Genomic DNA, 17466 nt, shown 5'->3' with positions numbered 1-17466 from the left:
ACTACAGGATGTCCTAAGTCTTTAAAACAGGTAAGATATGTTAAACAGTGAAGATAACTAGATAATTATTTTGATTTTCTATGCTGAAACACCGTGGTGGTTACAAGCAACTGAAGCCCACATAAATTCAAACCCAAGCCAAACCTTACACCAGCTGTTATAGATTGGATCCAATCAGAACAGCACTCATTACAATTCTGATGGTAGCCTGGGGCCACAAGAGCAACTGATCTTAAAATATTTATTTCACCACAGCTTAAAGTCTAAAGTATCTTAGGGAAGAATGCTCCTAAAACTCCTGCTATTAGAGTGGCTACATATTCAGCACCTCTGAATTAAGTTTTGAGGCCAAATAATTTTCCACACTCTACTAGCTGGGGAAAAAACATGCTCTCACTGCCACAGGACAATGTTCTCAGACATCTGCTTGAGCAGAAAAAAACAAAGCTAGGAATTTTCTAATTTTCTAGTTTAATAGACAGAGGGATTTTCCACTGCACAGGAAGAACACAGAAGACAGCTTACTTCACCCTTAAGAAGCTAGTCTTGTCAGAGTGGAAAATTCAGAATACTCTTTTTTTAAGTTGGACATCTTTGAAGAATGCTACAACTTTGGTAGTCATACCAACAAGAGTTAATCAGTTGATTTCCTTGTTCTCCTGGGAAAATAAAAAGCTTTTTCTCCACTGGAAATGCTGGAGCAGAACCACCAACAGATACCAATTCAATGAGCTGAAGAACTCTCTAGGGAATACGTGTAAGCTAAAGGCTTGACAATCCTTGTCCAGCACAGACAAGGACACAATATCATGCTGGGGTGATCACAAGTTTCCAGTATTCCATTAAGGGGTGACAAGCTGAAAAGTAATGTAGCCAGTTGCAGTTCTCAGCCCAAAGGCAGGAAAACTCACTCTGAGAAGACGTTCCTGAAAACAAGTTAGGCAAAAACAATTTAAGGGTTCATGGTCTGACTGAGCTGCCTAGAGAGTGGTTCTGGATTGCCTCCCTCCTGCAAACCTTACTGGCTTCTGTCTGATGGTTACTCCCAGTGACAAGGGCCAGGCCAGGAACATGAATCAGGGCAAGAATCTCTCCTCTGGCCTCAGGATATCCCCTGAAATGGAGCAATCCAGGGGAGTGTTGCAGTGAAATAACATGGATAAGCTCCTAGGCCAAAAGAAAGGTTAAAAATGTTCACTCCTTACAGCAAACAATAAGCTACTCACCCAAATACATCAATGCCAAGGCTTCAATGGCAAGACAGGAGTGTTCCACAAACAGGCCACACCAAGTTTGTGTCCCCTTAAATCACCCAAGAGAAATCTATATATATATTTTTAACCTTGACAGATGAATAAACCAAGCATTTTTCTGTTCTAGGCACCAGAATGAGGCTGGATAAACAGGTCTGCCAGCCTACCTTGCCAGTCTAAGTAAAGCTAAACAAATAATTTCAGCATTACTTAGGCCAAATACAACTTTTACTCCATCTACCTTCTTGTTGCCCTGGTTATATTACTAAAGAGATGTTACTTGATACATTTAACAAGAATTCAATTCCAGATCATGTATGATCAGCTAGGAGATTTAGGAGACTGAATACTAACACAGGACAAGATTTCTTACAGCATTGAGGTACTTGTTGAAAATCCAAAATGTCAGCAAGGCTTGGTCATACATTCTTTAAGGTCCTTGGAACTTTACCCTTGCTACATTAAAGCAAGTGGTTTGAAAGGTGTTCCTCTTGTCTTCTACCAACCTCCCTTGCTTTTAAAAGGAGGGAAAAATAAAAAGAAGAAAAAAAATCACCATTGTCTATCCTGGTGGAAACACAGCAGCAAGTGTCTTGAATTACTTTAAAACTTTCTAGCGTTTTTGTTTGTTTGCTTGTGTCTTTAAAAAAAAAAAAAAAATGGTTCTCCTTTTGGAGGAAAAGTGTAAAAGCAAGGTGTAAAAGCTAAGTTGAGTTACAAAGCAAGGATGACTCCTGAGTGAGCACCCATCCGATCCTGCTGCAGCAACTGGTAATGTCCAAGAGAGGGCAGTCTTAGACCAAGGATGAATCTCAGAGGGGGTTGTTCCGTGTTCTCTGCCCCGCTTTACCGAGTGTACCGAAGAAACTGGATGTTTAAACAGCACCGCTCATCAAAAAATCTCGGATGTATGTCAGCACTTACAAGTTAGCCTGTTGCAGTCTTCAAAGGGGTGGGAAATATTCCCCTTTTACAGATGCTGTAACGTAAGAACAGTGTTCTCCACATGCATTTAGTCCCATGAAAAAGTATTCGCTTAAGTATTTGTTCATCTTTAAACACACCATCAATTTTACAGCAGTCAACAATATTTTTCCTTGCTTCTGAGTTCAGCAGCAGCAAGATCATGGAGGGAGGCAATCACACAGATTCTGCAAGACCAAACACTAGCACAACAACAAAGTAATTTTTTGTAGCAGTTTTCCTCAAAGACAAAACAAACAAACAAACAAACAAAAAAACACAAACAAACAAAAACAAAAAAAAACCAAAAAACCAAACCAAACCAACCAAAAAAACCCCACCAAACACCCAGAAGGACTTTTAAGTCACTATCAGCCACCTATACATATCTAGACTATTTCAGCTCAGCTGTCTGCTTTTGCTTCTGAGGGGAGGCTTTACTGTCTAAACAATTAGGGAGAAAAAACTATACCAGACCAGAAACTTTTCTACCTGTCTTAGAATCCTTAGTGAAGAATCCTGGAAAAGTCAGACCCCAAATAGAGTCCAGTATCTTCTTTTTCATCAGCAAATACACTGGCTTATAGGAAGTGGCAAACCTTTCCACTCATTTCCACTGCTACCAACCCCTCCTTGCTTTAGACTCATTATTTTGACAGTGGTACTTCCAAGCTTAAGCCCTTGTTGATCGATGGGTTCCCAGCCCCTAGACACACATTTTGGGTGGTCACCCTCAGTGCTCAGAAAACAGCCTGGCAGGAAATCCCCCAAGTCCTATAAGCCATTTATCTCTACTTACACCAATGGTGAAGGCAGAGCTGGCAGGTGATGTGCAGGAAGCAGCACCCAGAGCTCTGGGGTCCAGGGGCAGCAGTAGCTGTGTCAGAACCATGCAGAGCAGCAGTGCATGGGGAGATACATGGGGAGATACTTGAGGCTGTCCTTCAAGAGCACTGGAGGAATGCTTACCAAACTAGGGATGGGGAAACAGCTGTGAGCATGGCTTTACTTCAAATCAATTAAGAAACAAGGTCCTAATTCATGTGGCTGAATGTCCTGCTAAGGCCCTTTGTCCAGCTGCACACCATCACGCTCCACACTGGGGACTTTCATCTGCTCTTGCCTTACAGGTGGTAAAGCCCACAGACACGTTCACTCCACTCAGAGAAACTGGAGTCCAGTGAATTCCATTACTTTAAGCAGAATCTTCTTCAGCATCTTAGAGGTACACTTCACCTTTTTCTCTATCTCTCACAAACATTCACATGAAGGCATCCTTGTTCACGCTAGCATCCAGTTTAATTATCCAATTTCTTTAATTTCACTAAACTCATGAAAGAGGTCAGACTCCAGTAATGCCCACAAGGACATCAGAAATTTCACAACAATGAGACTTCTGGGGATAGAACTACTAAGTGCTAAGCAACTACCATTCCCAGTCTCCACACAAGAAAAAAGGAATCCCAAAAGTGCAGAGTTAATTAACCCAGCCACACTACAAACACCTTATTTTTAGAGAAAAGCCCAACCCACAAGTGTTTATGCAGACACAGTGACTCTCTGAAGAGAGGTAAAGTGTCTTGCTTTTAAACATGCAACACATGTCAAAGCTAGCCCTTACACAACCAAGCACTGAAAAAGGGGTAAGTCAAGAACATTATTGTAATTTAGGTTTGGGTCTTTGGAATGTCATACAGGGCACTGAGAAGCTCCTCTAAGGAGGCTGAGCCCACACCCAGGGAGCATCAGTGGCATCCAGGGAGCAAGCACCTACCCAGTCAGGCCTCACCTCCCACCATCAAAGGGAAGGGCCAGCCACCTGCATACACAGACACACACTTTTGTTCACCAGGGAGTCATCCCCACAACTGTAAGGCAACTGGGAGCCTAACTCATTCTGTAAGACTCACTCTGTAAGAAGAGATTTATAAAACTGAAAACAGAAGGCGGGACCCAAAACATTTTTGTCCAGCAGATAATCTAAATCCCAATCTAAAGAGGTATATCAGAAGTTCTGAAAGTTTCTTCTCCCCACTTCCTCCAAACCCAGAGTATATACAATATATTTAGCAGCTGGCTGCTCATAACTGTGTGAGGTGAACTTTAAGCCAGTCACAAAATGACTTGGAGCAAAAGCATCCAAGCTAGAACAACAGGAACCCTTTCTACAACCAGCAGAACTGCACCTAACTCTTTGACACAGGAAAATTGCTCCTTAAAACCATCCTTTTCTGACACCCTCTTTCACCATGCCTGCCTGCCAGGCTGGGGGGGGCAGGGAGCACACCTGAGCACACAGGTACCACCAAGCCATGAGGACACAGCTGTAGTCCAGCAATTTCTTGTCCTCCTCCAATCTCACCACTGCAACTTGCAAAAAATTCTTCATAAACTACTAGGGCTTTTTTTATCAGCACAACACCTTTTCTTCAGGGGTCACACAAGTGAAAATAAGTAAAATCAACATCAATAAGTAAAATTAACATGTTGCCCACCCACAACACCCCCCTTCCTCTCACAGCAGGGCTCGTATCACTCACCCCTGCCTTGTCCTGAGGATCTCCAAGGTTTCTTTGTCCTTTGCTCCCAAGACCAGCCAGGGATTTCCCTTCGGTTGTCACTCCCCAAGCTCTCAACCTGTCCCTAAGAGCAGCCTGCCCTTGCCCTGCCCTGCCTTGTCCTGCGGTGCCGGGGCGGGGCTCCCGCTGCCGCTGCTCCCGCGGCTCTCCCACGGCTCTCCTCTCCTCCTGGGGCTGTCCCGGAGCACCGGGGGCTCGCTGGCAAGCTGAGGGAGCTGCCCACCCGGGGGCAGGTTGAAAATGGGGTGCTGGCCGGGTTCCGGCAGCGCGGAGGGGCTCTGGGTTCCCCATGGGGTGAGTCTGGCTCCGCCAGTGAAGGTCTCACGGATGCTCTGACCCGCTCGCAGCTGAGGCTCGTTTGACCTGCGGAGCTTTGCAGCGCCAGGGATTGAAAAGAATGGCCCGGGTTCTGGCAAGATCTTCCTTTCTGCTGCACTGCCCTTTTTCTCGACTCATCTCCTTAGCCTCCTGTAGAAAGAAAAACAAAACAAACAAATAACAAACAAAACAAACAAAACAAAAACCAAAACAAAAAACAAAAAACAAAACAAACTAGAAGAGATCAGTTTTCAATCAGGTTTTCTAAACCTGTGTCTATGTAGAAGCTTGTCTTGGGCTCAAAATTAACTGACAGGATCCTGTGAAAACTTCTTTACAACAAAGCTTCCTTCGAGTTTAGAAAAATATCTGGCTTGAGCGTCCCAAAATGTCACTAAAGATGAAACAAGTTTTGGTTACCTAGTGGGTTGGTGCCTTCCTTTCACTTCCAAGTTTGCCCCTCAGTCTGGTGCAGCCATGCTCCTCCCGGGAGAATGCTAAATAAATGCTGTGCAAGGCAGCCTTGACTAGTGGGTAAATTAGTAAACACAAGATCAGAGATGCCCAACTCAGGTAATAACAGATCAGAGATTAGCTGCCAAAACCTATGCAAATTATGGCATAACTATTTTTAATCATTAATTGGGGCTCTTTATAGTGGCTTCTGAAACTTGAGTAACTTTATGCTACAAGCCTGAGGGTTAAAAAGCTCTTTTTTGCTTGCTGTGGTTCTCTTTAAATCAAACCAACTGTAAAACACTGCCTACTTTTAGGCTTAAAATAGCTGAAACCACCAAGTTTCCTGTGGTTTCACATGAAACCATAAGCTTCAAGATGAGCATGCCTACTATTATAAGGGCATAGGGTGCAGCCAGGCAACTCAAAATGTGCATTTGTCACCCCCATGAAGGGCAAGAGCTGGTCTAAGGAAAGAAGGACCTGAAACAGTTAAGGAGGAGCCTGGGTTTTTCTGATCTGTGCCATATTGCTACTTCTCATGACTTTAGCAACAATTATTTTCAACCATTTTTTGAGCTGCATCTTGCAGAAGCTTTGCAGCTTCACAGAAATTGCCACTTAAAAGAAATCTAGTTCTCATCAATGTAGGAATAAGTTTAAAAGTTTAGGATGGGTACCCACAACGGCTCCAAGAGCATCAATCAAGGGAAGGCAAACATTTTCATCCTTGGTGTTATGATTTGGGGATATGTGTGTGTAATAATGTGTGTGCTGAGGCAGCTGTCTTAAGACTATTTAGTCTTGCCTCCTGTGTGCAGTAAATAAGAAACAAAAGACTACCACCTCCTTCTGCATCTCCCCAAAAGTTGGTGTTGAATAAGTTTTAAAAATGATGCTTCTGTGCAGGCTCTGTATTCTGGAACTAGTAGTGGTCTCACATCTGTGAGTAATTCTAGCTGTTGTTCAAATTTACAACGCTAAATGCAGGCTTATATGGTCCCTCCTCCTGTTGACTAAAACCCAAGAGTTACCAAGAATTAAGAAAAGCATTCAAAGATGCTTGTGCTAATGGAAACTGTATTTGTGTACAGGTTATCTACAGGATGTGTTTTCACATCCAGCAGAAAAGCTTCTCTCAGTTGCCTGGGTGATATTCTATTTATTTCAGTGAGAGGAAAAACACAGATTTGCGAGCAGTTTGTTTACAGGTCTTACTCTTCAGTCATGTAAAAAATAAAGTTGAATCACTGCCTTCCACAGAAATTCTAAAGCAGAGAGGGGGCCCAGGATTTCAATGAGAGCTAATGGTCACTTTTGATGGAAAAAGAGAAAGTGCAGCTGAAATAAAGTTTTTATTCTCTCTTTTTTTTTTATCAATATGGTTCTTTAAAACTGTAGATATAGGCCACACCTATAATAAACAACCTCACTTTGCCTGATTACATTTCCTTTCAGGAAGAGTGTGTCATCATTTATTTCAGTCTTCTGCAGACTTTCCCATGTTTGTAAAGCAGACCCTCCTTATAACCTTACACCAGGGCTGTGGTGTGAGAAGACCCTGCACTCTGCACTTCTGCGCTCTCAGAAAACTACCCAGTCACTACACCTGGATCTCAGGTATTCTTTTCTCTACTGCCTTGATTCAGGCAGCTTGTATACAGCTTTGGTCTCGTAAACACCTCACCACTGGCATGCCCAGAGAACAGCATCTTGACTGAGGTCAAACTCAGCATGGTTACACAATAACCTGAGTAGTGTTAGACAACACCCATTTCACCACTACCTGAATGGTTTTTTGCTTATTCAGCCTGATTATCAAATACTAGCTTGTTTTCCTATTAAGAGAATTCAGACTGAGACCAGGCTTATTTAAATAAATCAGAGTAAGGCATGTGCATAAGGACATATGGGTGAACTATGATCTGATTCTAGCAACACAGGAAGGGTGTTAAGATTGTATGTACTCTAACCTTACATACCTTTTGGAAGATGACTCTTCACCTTTCCCCAGCTGGTAAAATCCTCTGTGCATGACTGAAGCATTATTCAAAGGGTCTAGTCACAGTCCTTCTAGACAAAATACTTTTTTTGATACCTTTCATTATCATTGTGTTAACTATAGAAATCATGATACCTCAGTTATAAAGAATGAATGCACACACCAGTGCTTGTTGGTCTATTGCTGACAGAAACTGCAGGTAACTACAGAGGATGGCACAACACAGAGGGAACACTCCTGTCCAAGTAGAGATAGCCCTAATGCAAAGCAAACACATAAAAGAATGTTAAATTTCCCTGAACGCCCCCCTCCAGGCTTATAAACTCAACTCTGAAACCTTTCTGCAATAATTTATTGTAGGTAAGCCCAAATCACTGCATTAATCCAAGGAGGTGAGCTAAAATACAAAGAACACATTCCAAAATAATTTCTTATTGCATGTTACTTTATTTGTAGAGATGAGTGCCCTTGAATGATGGTAAATGTTGGTGAGACAGCATGATGTCAAATGATGTCACCAAGTCACAGTTTCCTTGAGGAAATCAGTTAGTTTCCCATAATTAAGTTACTGTGCATAAACGAATAGCTGAAATCCTCTGTGTATGATTGGTATAATGAGGAAAAGATAATAAAGCAGCAAAACCAGGGGCAAACAGAGTATAACATGCTGCCATTTTAAAAAGAATTATTCCTATTTTTGCAGTCCTGGAAAATCTTTTTGAGAATGTACAAGAACACAATAGCAAAACAGAACAGGTAATGGTTTTGGAAAATGTAGAAGACCAGTTCCTTTGTTGAATAAATAACGTGGATGATGGCGAAGCAGTAGAGGAACAAGTCATAGTGGTTCAAGGGCCGGAGTAGGTCTTGGGGTCCTTGGCTAAACTGTTGAAAAATTAAAAGATACACATTATGTCACATAACTGTCTTCCACTCGTGCCCAGTCCACGAGCTGTCTGAGTAGATCTGTCCCTCTGGCACACCTAGCTCACAAGAAATTGCTGTGAGATAAGCCAGCACGTGAGCTGGCAGCAAATCATCTACACTCTGATAAGTGATAGGTGTCACATTCCCACTTATATCCATAACACGAGTTATGGGTTTTCTCTCTCTGAAGTGAGGGTAAGTGACCTCATTTTTACTGTGAGAACAAGCATGCAGAGACAAAAAGCAGTTCATGTGAACTAAGTGCACACCCAAGGGAAGGCTTTTGTGTATCCATCTCTATATTCATGGCACAAAATGTTTGTTTAAACTGCATGGTCATTTTCATACATTTACACATGTTCATGAGCAAACTTTTGGGGATTAATTTAATAATAAATAAAAATCAGTAATTATTTCTTTAAGTTCAGAAGCATGTCAGTAATTTAGCCAAATGTATGTCAGAGCTGATCCTTTTCTGTTTTTCTCTGATATGACTTCATTGATTTCACTGGAACTTACTTCACATAATTGTGAAGTCCTATCCAGGCCTATGGACTATGAAAAACAAAGGTAAATAAATGCATATAGAAAACTTCAGGGATTATATGGTGCTCAGCAAAGAGCCATTCTTGTGCATGATTTGAGCTCATATGCATGATCACAACACAAATGCTGCAAATACTGTGTAAAGCATATCCCTATATTCTGTATCCTGTCCTAATTTAGAGTACAGAACATGCAAGAGAAGACAAACATGCAAGTGTCTCTGAAACACTGATTATTTAGAGTCAGATACTCTGCTCACTCTCTAAGTCCAATAACAAATTGTGTTAAATTGGAGCAGAGTCAGGACCACTGACAGCCAATGCTATCAGGAAGAGCCCAGACAACCAAGACTTGGAGCTGTCTCATTTGCTAAACTCTCAAATACAATGATCTCTTCTGAACTGGGCTACAGGCTGATATGCCTGAACATACAATAATTCCAACTAATCAGGCTTGCAAAATCTAACTAATTGCCTAGAAAATCTGCAATACTTTGGTAGATTCTTTCATCATCTACTGATTTATTCATGCATTTATTATCTGAGTCATCTAACTGTAATCCAGGAAACTGACTTCACTGTAGAGGCAGAAAACTGATCAAAGGGGTGTTCAGAGCAATTCCTCTGATGTTCAGGGGGAAAAAAAGGGAAAAACAGTTCTTGGATCCTTACATTATGAACTTAATGCTTGAGTTTACTCTTCTTTAACATATTTCATAGCAATGATTGTTACCATAGTTGATATTCTAGGGATCAGGATAATTCTCTTTTCCTTAAGTATGTGTTCAAGCTGTAATGATCACTGAAGCCAAGTATAACTTTAAAAGAAGCTACAGTACTACTCAATACACAAAAGAATAAAATGTTATAAATTGCTTAAGATATAATGTGAATGTTTCAGTGTCTGTTGTGTTCACCCTTTTTTCTTTCCCTACTTACTGATCTTTTTTCTTGACGCATCTTCTCCATTTTCTCTTCATGAAGCCTTTGCTTTTCGTTCTCTTCATGTTCGTATTTCTGTTTAGCAAGCAAAAAATCCCACTTCATCCTCTCAAGCTCAGCATCAGATGCTGTGTCCAGCTTGCCACAGAGCTGTTCCAGTTCATCTACATTGGTGGATGCTTCTGACTGCAAAACACTGGTTCTTCCCTTCATGTCCAAATGTCCCATAGGACACTTAGCATTAATGGTCTCTGTTTCATTGTCTGGGATTAAAGATGTTGTCATGTCTCTGGTGGCTCTCTGCTACAAATTGGAGAGAAGGGGATACATTCATATTTAAATTGATAGATTAAAATATAACATGTACATCTAAGTCAACCTGTAAGTTTAAGTGATTATCCACATACCTGCATAATGACTCACTAGATCTCTACTATCATCTTGCAAAATATGAAATATCCACCATACAAAAATTTTCTGATTTGAAAATGTAAAGAAATTAAAAAAAAAAAAAAAAAAAAAAAAAAAAAAAAAAAAAAGTAATTAGGACCTAGTTGATCTAGACCAAACACTATGGATCTTTTGACCAGTTGCAAGAACTTCACATGTCGTCAGTTTGATGGTAACCCATGAAGATGGGAGCCACTGAGGTTCTTTATCTCTGAGAAGTAACATAAATGTCTCACAATCCTCACTTTCCCTTGCAGACTTAAATTCCTGGCTGATCTACATCTTCCATGATGCATTGTAGTTTTACATCTGGAGGAACCATATTTTTCACTTACTATCTTTTCATCCTGATGCTTCTTGTTAGCATTATTATGGGCTTCCTGTAAAAAGTAAGTTGAAAAACTTCCTGATTTTCCTCATGCTTTGCCATATTTGTTTAGAGTGAATATTCTGACCTGAGTTCTTCCAGATCAATTTGTATTTCCTGGTCTTTAGCTAACAGAGTCCCTTTCTCAACACTGGAGTCCACTGATGTTACAGCATCTCCAGGTATCCTCTGTAACAGAAGGGGGGTATCTATGTGCTGTCAATGAAGCAGGTGACCCATAAATGAGAAAATAAATTACTTTGAGAATAAAGTAGGCACATAGACATAGGGCATACTGGAGCCTATACAACAGTGATGAGGAGCTTAACTCCCATTTATGTCCCAACATGTTCCTTGCCTAGATATGAATTTAAAATAAAATAATCTCTGGATTATATATAAATAATCACCGGTATGTAGGTAGATCTTCTATAAATCTCATTTGTAGGCCTTTTAAGATGAGGATTTTTCAGAAATTCCCTTTACAGTAACCTGTGGAGCTGGCAAGCTCCCCTGAGAAGTAAGAATAGTGTATTACATTTCTTTTAAACGTAACATAATCAATATTGTTCTGCAGTTCAAAGAAGGATGTTTTTTCTTTCATGGAGATGAACTTGACTGAAAATATGCCTTAAACTGAGGAGTTTCTTAGTACCTCCACTACTGTTAGACCACAACTTTTAGGGTATGTCTAGTTATTAGCTAGCAGGCAATAATATCCTTTTAAAAGACTGGAGCTAGGTTCACATGTCAGCATGTGAACTAAGAGTTTAGCAACCTCTTCTTTACAGGCTCATAGTAATTGATGCATTTTATGCATATGAGATGTAGTTTTCACATCTGAGAAAAGATTTAGGCAAGTAAGACAGTTTGTTCTTGAGTTTGATGAACAGGAACAGAAGAGCAAGAAAGTAAAGCAGGATGATTACCATGGGTAACTGATGTTCAAAGACAGGGCAGGCAGCAGGCTAGCAGTAAGGCAACAATGTTCCCAAGATTTCCAGAAAGCAACTCCCAGTTCAGAGGCCAGCACACGATGGCCACAGAGACTCTGCCTTTGGCTGACTTAATAAGTGGCCAGTTGCCACAACAAGGTGATGCTTGCTGTTGCCACGGTCACATTCTGTAACATTCCTTTTTAGACCACTTGGGCAGTAACCAGGTTCTTAAAGGGGTTCTATAATGGTATAGGAATTTAAAGATATTCAGAGTTTCAGTAAGGAGTTGGTGGTTTGGCTTTTCCATAGACCCCTTAAGAACCAGAGATTATAAAAAGGGCTTTTCCAAAAACTAGACAGGAACTTGTGCAATTATTCCAGGTAGTATTAGAAATAAACTTTGAATAAACAAAATTAATTGTAAAAGTTGAGCTACTTTTTATGATGGTTTCACAGCAATCAGCATAACAATCACTGAAAAATTAATGAAGTTTTTGCTTCCAAGTGAATTGTTGTAACTTCCACACCAAAAGTTTTGGTTAGGTTCTGGATCATTGATGGATTCCAAGTGAAGGTAAAGAAAGTCCTGAAAGATAAATGCAGTCATTTTTATGTTTGCTTTGGGTTATCACTATAGAAGATAATTTCTCCAATTGCTTATCCCTACATGAGTTTCAAAACTGCCTGCAGACTTGTTGGAATATAGGATCCCTTCAAGAGAATGACAGACAACTGTCAAAATGTCATTTTTTCCTATGTAGATGTTGGTTGGGTAGTGTCTCACGTTCAAGGAAGTTCTAGTTTCCTCTTTAAAACCACAAATTCTGCATTTATTGCAAGGATATCTACATGAGTTTCAAAACTGCCTGCAGACCTGTTGGAATATAGGATCCCTTCAAGAGAATGACAGACATCTGTCAAAATGTCATTTTTTCCTATGTAGATGTTGGTTGGGTAGTGTCTCACGTTCAAGGAAGTTCTAGTTTCCTCTTTAAAACCACAAATTCTGCATTTATTGCAAGGATATGAGCACTTTCAATAACTGGCAAATCTCACTTTTTTTGAATATTCAGGATATCTGTGCTCAGATGAGATGATTCACCAAAATGACTAAATACTTAGAAAACTTAGGAGATACACTGAGAAAGGGAAGAGACTGGAATATAGCTACTCCAGTGTTCTGAGAGCAGAGTGGTACCGTGCATGCTGTTAGCAACCAGCCCCATGCTCAAGCCTCAGGCACCATCAGAGCTGACACCAGAATTTATTTGGATACCTGCTCTTATTCCCCTACCCTGGAAACTGGCTCAGGATGGCAGCTGTACTTAGAAGTATCCCCACACTAATACCAAACACATTAAATGTCAGCCTAGTTACTCAGCTGGCTCCATCTCATACTACATGGTCAGAATCATCTCAGTATGACATTAGCATTTGAAATGTGTTTCTCAGTTATTAGCAATCCTCCTCCACAAGAAGATAGTTCTTACTGCAAAGAGAAAAAAAATCAGTTCTCAAGCCATCAAGACTACATTTCTTTTTTTGTTTTGTTTTTCTTTTAATACACATCTGACATTTCTATAAACTTTTTGGGGTGGTTCTTTCATCTTCATGACTAACTTTACTGAAAACCAATAATATGTCTGTCTTGATAAAAATACGTAGATGAGTCCCTTTTCCCATGATATTACCATATAAACCAAGGTCAAATGATTCATTTAAAAGCCCAAGTTGTTCCTGGCACAGCTCTACTTCTGCAAATGGAGAACATTACTTATTTATACTAGATGGCTTTTTTTTTTTCCTCAAAAAGTAGAATTATAGTAAAAGCAGTGGAAGCAAAACAGTGTTTCATAGTCTGGTGGGTGGAAGTTGACAATTCAGGACACATATAAAGAGCAATCTGGGAGATGAAGCTTGCTGGTTTTGAGAAGTGAAGCAAAAAAGAAGGCAAGAAAATCCTTAAAGAACAAAGATAATAAAGAAGAAACAAGTCAAATACATGGACTGAATAAAGAAAGGAAGCTAACAAATAGCTTTAATTGGCAATTGCTCCTGAAAAACAAAGAAGATTAATATCACCAAGACTGAACTCCCTCATGGAGAAGCTTGAGGGACAAAGAACAATAGATGACTCAGAGAGGAGCAGAAGAGCAACAAAATATTAACTGAACATAGACACACTTGACATGAAAAGCAGTCTCTGTCTTCAATCTGCATTTGTGTGTACTGAATGGGGAGGAAGCCAACAAGGCACCATCCCAGCTATGCATCCCCTTGGCACCTGTATCCCCTGTGAACACCATGTATCTCAGCTTCACATTTTCACAGCAAGGCAGATGAGTCCAAGAGAACATTTCCCTTTTGGGGATCTGCACTTACTAAAAAACTTTCCAAGCAACACAGGAATATCCATCCAACTTTCCCAGCTGGACCCATGTCTTCATACTTAAGTCCTCAATTTAACTCCTGCTGAGGTTTTCTGCCTGCATGACTCATATTCATCATCCACACCATCAGCCTCCTGTTCCCTGGGGACAAATACAGATTCTTTGTCAGCTAAGATCTAGAGAAACTGCCCAAGCACACCCTTCTTCCCAGCAGCAACTCCAAGGGCTTCTCCTTCAACATTTCTCTGAGGCACCCAAAGCTGTTCTTCTAATGCCAACCAGGAGGCCCATAGCTGATAAGCACAACATTGGCATTGGGTGACAGCTTTAAGCAGCCACCTCTTCAAATGTCAACATTATGGAGTAGAGAGAAGATGGGGAAGATGGGGAAGATTATATCATAGCCCATACAGAACAATTCAGGATTGATGCTGACCATCATAGCACAGGAAAACCTCCTTTACCCCTCAGTTCTAGAGACAATGCTATAAGGAATGACAGTCTTATATAATGAAGAAGAAAAGTGCTGTATCACCCTAAAGTGACTTCCTGTAGTTGTCATACTTGCTGCCAGATAAACTACTGTGGCAACATAATAATGGCAAAGAAAACTTAGCATTCTGACATGAGGCTTACCAAAAGATTCTGGAATGAGTCCAGGAATGGTGAACAGGCTTGAACATCCAGATGTAACAGCATGAAGAAACTGGGCTTTATGGATAAAGAGGTAACAAACTTCAGGGAAGGGTCCATCACCAATACAGTCACAAGTATTTGGAGTACTTGGGCATTGAGCGCATGCAACACTGAATAGTCTTATGCTCTGTGTCTCCAGTTAAATGCCAAGTAGACTGCTCTGAAGAGGATATGTAAGTGAATGTACAACCTATAGGAGACTTTTCTCCACTACTAAGCTATCTGCAAAAGCATTCTGCATTCAAAACTGTGTGTCTGGGGCTCTGTGTGTGAATGGCATGCCTAAGTACAGCCTGTATTGTCTAGATGGATACATAATATATTATTAATACCCAGAACCAGGCAACACCACTAGATGTGGAAAGCTTGTAAACTTAATCCTATTCACAATTTAGTCGTGTCCCCCCCCCTTGCCCTACCCTCAGCAGAGAAGCTAAGGGAAAAGTATCTCATCTAAAACACAGAAAGGAAATGGAACCCCCAAAAAACTGTCTTGGTGAGAAAGCAGAGAATATTTGCTGCAGCACTGGGCTGCATAGCTACCAGCTGACTAGAACAGGATATTTGGTGTTTGCAGACATACTGAACATGAGTCAGCAATGAACCTTAATGGGGAATGAGCCTCAACAGCCCACCAGGCTGCATCAGCAGAAGTGTAGACAGAATGTCTAAGGGAAGTTCATATTGTCCCTGTCCAGCACTTTTGAGATGATACCTGGAGTACTGTACCGAGCTTCAGCTCCCCAGTAGACAAAGGACATGGTCAAACTGAAGGAAGTCCCACAGAGATACCCTAAAATGACTCGGGGACTGCAATACATCAATGAGAGACCTGAGTTTGTTCAACCTACTGAAGAAGAGTCTGTGGGAGGATCTACCTGTTGTATAAATTACCTGATGGGCAGTGGTAAAAAAGACTGAGCCAGATTCTTCTCAGAGGTACAGAGGGAAGTGTTGAGAGGCAAGGGGCATGGGCCATAGCCAGAGAAGCTCTGGTGAGACACTAGGCAAAAATTCTTCACAGTGAGAATGGCTTGGCACTGGAGCTGTTGCCCAGAGAGACCAAATGACCCTTTTGAACATGGGAACTTTCAGGTGGGAAGAGCAATTTCTAGATCCTTGTATGGGGAAGCACTTAACTGAGCTGAACTTTAACCATCAATCTATGAAAAGAATTATCCTCACCCCACCTGTTAATAACAGCTTATTTCTGTCTGTGTCTGTGGCTGACATGATGCTTCACTTGAAGTGCTTGCTGCAGGGATTCAGAGTCTGCTGGGAGCTGCACTTCTGGCTCAGGACATGGGAGGATGTGGGTTGCTGATGTGTGAACAAGATGGGGGAGAGAGGTGTGAGATTTGGGGGTGGTGCAGGTTCGCATACTGAGCTGAGATGCCAGTTTGTAGGAGTGAAGAAATACAGTAGGAGGCTATAAAAGTGGTCTGTCCTTTTTTGTGCATACACATTTTCTCCCATGGAAGGAGTCAAACATACCCAGAAACTCATTGTCTCCTAAGTCAAATTTGAAAATTTCATGTTTTATAATCACCTACCATGGAGAAAGGGGAATAAGAAAGTATATTATGTTATTGTGACAATCAGAGACCTGAAGACTATTTTGTAAATGTTAGAAAAATGTCTTTATCAGTAGTACTGTGGCCATCAGTGTTGCACTTCCTTCCTTTCATGGTATTCCCCAGAAATCAGCCAGCTGCGGGTGAGAAGAAATCTTTTCCACCCATAACAGCTCTTGATTATAGTGCCAATTTGGTGACAAATTCCAGTTCAAGACACAGACATAACACTATACTTGAGTTTTCAGAAAGTAGAAATGAGGTTAAAGGTTTTGAATCAATACATGCCAGAAAAAGGAGATGAAACAGCGTATGGCTGGTAGGTTCTATGGTGGCAGTTGTAACAGGACTTAAAAAAGAAAATAGAGATTTTGAAGCAGAGTCACAGCTGGTTTATACTCAATAGCTGAAGGAAGCTGAAAGAGCAAAGAAGTGAGGCTCAGAAAGAAATCCCTACTAAAGCAAAGGGAACCTGTGACAGCTTTTGAGAATGGATGATGGATTCTCTGTGATCTCAGATAAGCTTGTCCTATGTTGTCCTTACAGTTTTAAGCTTTATTGTCTGATATTTTCCAAAAAGAGGAAAAAGCAATGTGACTAGATAATTGGATTTACCTGTAGATAGCCCATTAGGGTAACTTATGGAAAAATATTACTTGAATGAACATTTGCCAAAGCTGATTAGGGAGCTTTTGCTGGCAAACAATCTGGAAGACCTGGAATAGCTTTGAAGTATGAATATCACAAAAGATCATACACAGCTGGCAAGGATGTGGTGGAATTCAAAAACAAAATAAATAAAATAAATAAATAAATAAATAAATTTTAAATAAAAAAGACAACCAAATGAAAAAGGTGTTTGAAAAAGGAAATGGAGGAGTTATGTCACCACTAGCCCAGGAATTGGTAAGCAGAGATGGGAAAAGGAAGGTTTGGCAGGACACAGCAGGAAGTATCATACCCAGCTCAGTTGTTAAATGCTTCTGCAATTTGCTAATGTCTCCTTGCTTCAGAAAACACTCTTCAGAAATCCTCTTTGCCTGTTTTAAATTAGATCAGAGTGTGC

The 17466-nt window shown here is 40.7% G+C and overlaps 1 protein-coding gene and 1 long non-coding RNA gene across 2 annotated transcripts in view; both read right to left on the bottom strand.

Moving 5' to 3' along the window:
* Window positions 1-4771, bottom strand: part of LOC139794199 (uncharacterized) — a 73032-nt gene extending 68261 nt beyond the window's left edge. The window contains exon 1 of the long non-coding RNA XR_011725012.1: window positions 4757-4771. This is a non-coding gene — a long non-coding RNA (uncharacterized lncRNA). The remainder of the gene's footprint in view (window positions 1-4756) is intronic.
* A 3227-nt stretch (window positions 4772-7998) lies between these two features.
* On the bottom strand, window positions 7999-11894 carry TMEM247 (transmembrane protein 247). The gene is made up of 3 exons (XM_071742468.1): window positions 11732-11894; window positions 9983-10288; window positions 7999-8456 (listed from the first exon to the last, which is right to left on the bottom strand). Exons 1-3 carry the CDS (start codon window positions 11732-11734, stop codon window positions 8247-8249), a joined length of 519 nt encoding a protein of 172 aa, XP_071598569.1. The 5' UTR covers window positions 11735-11894; the 3' UTR covers window positions 7999-8246.
* Between the last annotated feature and the right edge of the window lie 5572 nt (window positions 11895-17466).

The sequence above is a fragment of the Heliangelus exortis genome, chromosome 3 (assembly GCF_036169615.1).
Source record: "Heliangelus exortis chromosome 3, bHelExo1.hap1, whole genome shotgun sequence".
NCBI lineage: Eukaryota > Metazoa > Chordata > Aves > Apodiformes > Trochilidae > Heliangelus > Heliangelus exortis.
This window is presented reverse-complemented; position numbering and strand designations above follow the sequence as displayed.